This window comes from Cnephaeus nilssonii, assembly GCF_951640355.1.
Source record: "Cnephaeus nilssonii genome assembly, chromosome: 5".
NCBI classification, from domain to species: domain Eukaryota; kingdom Metazoa; phylum Chordata; class Mammalia; order Chiroptera; family Vespertilionidae; genus Cnephaeus; species Cnephaeus nilssonii.
The window spans coordinates 23,036,941-23,042,546 of record NC_137076.1 but is presented as its reverse complement, the minus strand read 5'-3'; the positions used below and the strand labels follow the sequence as shown (position 1 = coordinate 23,042,546).

The 5,606-nt window shown below is 39.5% G+C and overlaps 1 protein-coding gene and 1 pseudogene across 2 annotated transcripts; both read left to right on the top strand.

The window, feature by feature from the left end:
* Nucleotides 1–207: 207 nt before the first annotated feature.
* LOC307100531 (putative olfactory receptor 7A2) lies at nt 208–1,161 on the top strand (the record flags this gene model as incomplete). Its single annotated transcript, XM_079772995.1, has 1 exon — nt 208–1,161. The coding sequence occupies one exon, from the start codon at nt 208–210 to the stop codon at nt 1,159–1,161; it is 954 nt and encodes a 317-aa protein (XP_079629121.1).
* A 2,614-nt stretch (nt 1,162–3,775) lies between these two features.
* Nucleotides 3,776–4,340, top strand: LOC307100530 (DCN1-like protein 1; annotated as a pseudogene). Its single transcript has one exon. The product of its transcript is annotated as a DCN1-like protein 1 (transcript).
* The last annotated feature ends 1,266 nt before the right edge of the window (nt 4,341–5,606 follow it).

Sequence of the window (5,606 nt, the reverse complement as noted above, 5' to 3'; positions counted from 1 at the left end):
GATATTACAGAAGGAAATTCTAATGAGGAATGCCAATAGAGATACATTAATGGGGACCAGATAACACAACAAAAATGGAAATTATTTTCCTGATTCTAAAATATAAATGTGTCATTTCTTCTCAGTTACTAATGCTTGCTAATGTGAAAATTAATTATTCATTTTTTCCTTTTGTCTTTTTTTTTTTTTGGTAGTCACTTCCAACACATGGAACTAGGCAATGGTACACAAATTTCAGAATTCCTTCTTCTGGGAATTTCACAAGCACTGGAACTGCAGCCCCTCATATTTGGGTTTTTCCTCTCCATGTACCTGGTCACTGTGTTGGGAAACCTGCTCATCATCCTGGCCGTCAGCTCTGACTCCCACCTCCACACGCCCATGTACTTCTTCCTCTCCAACCTGTCCTTGGTAGACATCTGTTTCACCTCCACCACCATCCCAAAGATGCTATGGAACATCCAGACACAGAGCAAAGCCATCACCTATGAAGGCTGCATCACCCAGATGTATTTTTACATCCTCTTTGCAATGTTGGACAACATAATCCTGACTGTGATGGCATATGACCGGTTTGTGGCCATCTGCCACCCCCTGCATTACATGGTCATCATGAATCCCCAGCTCTGTGGACTGCTGGTTCTGGTGTCCTGGATCCTGAGTGTCCTGAATTCCTCACTAAATAGCTTAATGGTGTTGGGTCTGCGCTTCTGCTCAGACTTAGAAATTCCCCACTTTTTCTGTGAACTGAGTCAGGTGGTACAAATTGCCTGTTCTGACACCTTTATTAACAACATTACAATGTACTTTTCAGCTGGACTGCTAGGTGGTGGTCCCCTTGCTGGGATCCTTTACTCTTATTCTAAGATCATTGCCTCCATATGTGTAATCCCATCATCTCAGGGGAAATATAAAGCATTTTCTACCTGTGCGTCTCACCTCTCAGTTGTCTCCTTATTTTATGGTACTAGCCTTGGAGTTTACCTCAGCTCTACTGCTACCCAAAATGCACACTCAAGTGCAACAGCCTCGGTGATGTACACGGTGGTCACACCCATGCTGAACCCCTTCATCTACAGTCTGAGGAACAATGACATAAAGAGGGCACTGCAAAGATTTCTTGGCAGGTCAGCTTTTCCAGGGCCAACTGTACTAGGCTGAAGAATTGCCCAGGAATGCAGGTTTCTAGCCTCAGAGAAAAAAATCTGACACAAATTAATCCAATCTTTGGACCATGAGGAACTGGAAATATTCATTTAGCTCATGGGTTAACATGTATTACTCATTTATAATTTGGTCTCTCATGACATATATCATTCCAATTAATTTTTCTATTATTTTTCTGAAAGAACAGTCATGAATTATACTACCCCTAGGGACAAACTATACTTGGCTACTAAGGTCATTTACATAATTTTATTGTAGGGGAAAATCTGAGACCAAAGTTTTCACTTGTATGTTCATCAATATTTTCTATAGCACTACCTTTACAGCTCTTCTTGATATTGTAGACTTTAACATGCTAGCATGTTTTATAATTGGTCTCCTGGTTTTATAGTATTCATTCTGTTATTCAACTGTGTGTCCACATGCCTACCTTAGCCACTGGCAAAAACTGACTACTCAATACATGTTTCCAAGAAGTGTCTACAAGGATACATACATGTTAATAAATAGTGATCTAATATGGTTAGAGTCAGAGATGACCTTAAATAATATGAAACAAAAAACAGCCATACAGCCCTAGCTGGTTTGGCTTGGTGGATAGAGCATCAGCCTGCAGACTGAAGGGTCCCAGATTTGATTCTGGTCAAGGGCATGTACCTTGGTTGGGGGCGCATCCCCAGTAGGAGGTGTGCAGGAGGCAGCTGATCAATGTTTCTCCCTCATTGATGTTTCTAACTCTCTATCCCTCTCCCTTTCTCTCTGTAAAAAAATCAATAAAATATATTTTTTTAAAATAACAGCCATACAATTTATTACTCTACAAAAATATTTTTCATGTTGCACATCATTAAAATGTGGAATATTGACTTGGCCCAATGGCTCAGTTGGATGTAGCATCTTCTTGTACACCACAAAGTGTTGTGTGTTTGATTCCAGGTCAGAGCACATATCTAGGTTGTGGGTTCGATCCTAGGTGGGGTGCATACAAGAAACAGTCAGTCAATCTTTCTCACATTTATGCTTCTATCTATCTATCTATCTATCTATCTATCTATCTATCTATCCATCCATCTACCTACCTACCTATCTATTGTCTATCATCTATCTATCTATCTATCTACCTCTGTATCTATGTCTCCCTTCCTCTTTCTCTAAAAAAATCATAATAATAAAAGGTCACAGGTGTCATGACCAAAATGACCAAATGACCGGGGCACCATGAAATGCATGGAGCACCTCTCATTCCCTACCCCACGGCCCACAGGCTCTGATTGCAACAAGGCTGGTGGCCGGCAGGAGGGTGGGGCAGTGGGCTGGTGAGTGTGATGAGGCAGGCGAGCTGAGGTGCACGCAGGTGGTCGGGGCCAAGCATTTTTGTGCACTGGGCCTTTAGTCAATAATAAAATAATAGTAAAATAAAAAATAAACTGTGGAATATGATCTCCATGTGTAAGGTTCCTTATTCATTTGGGTGAAGAATTACATAGAGTGTTTTTTCTGAACTATTTTCCTGTTTCTGTTTGAAATTTTTCAATGTGCTTCATACAAAAGTGACTCCTTCTAAGTGCTCTAATTAAATATTTCCTCTTTTCTAAGCTTTTTTCAAAGCCACCAAATAGTGAGAAAACAATCTAAATATCACATATTTACACTCAGGAAGTGCTTTACACTCAGGAATATCTTCAACCTTTATAATCAAAGGATGAATCACACATGCCTGGGAGGACCCTGCCCCCATGGGAAAACTCACGCAAGGCTCCTGAAACCTGCCCCCATCTCTCTGCCTCTCATAGGCCAAGGCTGCTTCCTCAGCTGCACTAAGGGCTGCCCCACACTGTGCATGAACTGGAGCCCAGGAGAGGAGCCATCTGTCCTCCATTCACTCTGGAGCTGGAGGAGGAGAGAAAGTCCTGGAGGACACAACATGAACAAGTTTAAGTCATTGCAGAGAAATAACCTGGGTTACTTTATGATCTTCACACAACCTAGTGAAAAACCAGCAGTAAGTTGCCTGTCTCAAAATGACTGTTTAAGTCTGAATCTTACAGATGTGGATTAAATGTATATATTTAATTTACTAGAAACAAAAACAAAATTATTCTTTTAATTGCTAATATATGCCAGAGACATTCATAAATTTACAATTCCATCACAGTACATCATGATATTTCTTTTAAGTACCATTTGCTTCTTAATATTCTAACACTTTTCATTTGTAACATGCTGTTGTGGTTTTAAGCTCAACACTTCATAAATCAATTCCCAGTTGTCATAAATACTCTAGAGTATTAATAAGATGCAAACTCCTATCAAATATTATTAGGATTATCTATGCTAAATTTATGCTTTATGATATTTTACAAACTTACTAATATCACTTAATGTTTCCTGATAGCATCATTATAGAGGATTGGTACTTTTTAAAAAATTTAAACATACAATGAAAAGCAGACATATTTTATTAAATAACTGGAAGTTAGATGTTGCAACAAACCATTTGTTTCCCAAATCCTGAACTGTATATAGGAGACAGTGTAAAAGGATCATTGGACAGGAAGAAGTTGGAATATCTATACACTAGACACAAAGATTCTCAAGGTAAAATAAAATTGGAATAGATGGCATACAGCAGTTCTGTGATGACCTGGCACTCATGCCCAGCCAGCATCATTGGGTTGATCATTGCGTGGAAGTTCAGGGCAGCAACACAGTGCAAGTTCTCCAAACAAGAGTTCATGCAGGGCCTGACAGAATTAGGAAGTGACAGCACAGAGGCCCAGATACCCAAGATGGAACAGGGATTGAAAGGACCAGCACGATTTAAGGATTTTCCTAGTTTACTTTTTTTTTATCAGTTTACTTTTAATTTTGCAAAGAATCCAGGACAAAAAGGTTTTAGATCTAGAAATGGCCATGCCTGTAACTTAGTGCTTAATGAAAGATTTAAATTCTTAGACTTATGGAATAAGTTTTTGTTGGGACATCATAAACAATCAATGCCAAAAGATACTTGGAATTTTCTTTTAGGCTTCAGTGTAATGATTGCAGATGACATGTCTAATTATGATGAAGAAGGAGCATGGCCTGTTCTTACTGATGACTTTGTAGTATTTGCATGCCCTGACATTGCTGGGACAAAAAGTACAACAGTGTATGTTAAAGGAACCTTCTAGAATGTACATGGTCTGTATATTAAATACAATGAAAAATTGCATAGTCCATTTCTGCTGGCTGGACTGAACTGAAGATCAATCCTCATAATTCAGACTGAGAGTTCAAATGAAAGTTTAGGATACATCTTGGAGCATATCGTATTCCACTCGTCTAATGGTGGGTTATGCTTGTATTGTAGTCTGGGCCTCTCTAACCATTTAAAACTCCAACATTGTTTGTTTCATCTTATATCTGTGGACCATCCTAGTTTGTTCTCCCAGAAGATTTATGGTGATTATTTTGAGGTTTCCATTCTTGCGCAAAGCACAATGCTGTCTTCATTAGAAACCAGTTTGGCCTAAGAATTAAACATGAACATTACAAACAATTTCTAAAAACTTCTGAAATATATGCCTTGGTTTATTTGCCAAGACTATGCTGATAGCACTTCCAATGGGGTGATATATTTAAGTATACCAGATCTGGAATGGTGTCTTGGTGTGTATTTGGGGCAGGGCGGGGGGGGGGGGGGGGGGTGTTATTTCCTGGCAAATCACACATAAGATTGATGTGAGTAGAGAATCTGAAAAAAAAAAGTCAAAATAACCAAAGTGAAAACTAAAAAATAAAAAGGATGAATCACACAGGAGTTAAAACCCTGCCCAGTCATGTAAATAAGAATCACAGATTTTCCTGCACAAACATGCATGTCCTCCCACCCTGTCCTGACTACCTGGAAGGGAACTCAGTGGAGGCGCTTTTATACAGTTATCTGAAATGCATTTGAATAACAGAATGATAGTGAATGCTGTCCTCAAATGTCAGTACAAATGCCAAAAGTAACAAGTAGCAGAGTATTGTAATTTACCTCAGTTCTCTTTTATTGGCGTATCAATTCACTATTGCTATATAACAAGCCATCCTAAAATCAAATAGCTTGATATAATTCCTTTATTTTCCAATGGGTTTTGTGTAGTGGGGTGGTGTTCTGATCTCTGTTGGTCTCCTCATGAGTCTGTAGTCAGCTATGGGTCAGCTGGGGTGTCTCTGCTGATCTTGGCTGGGCTTTCTAATGTACTAGGGGCTCAGCTATGGTGACTGATCTAGGGAGGGCTTGGCTGGAATAAACGGGCTCTGTCTACCAGTCCTCTTCTTCTCTGGAAGCCCCCCCTGGATTTGTTCACATGACTCAGCCAGGGTTCTTAGTGAGAGCAGTGAAAATGCACCAAGGCCTGGTAAAGCACACTGTCACTTCCACCATATTTATTTGACCAAAACAATTTTAA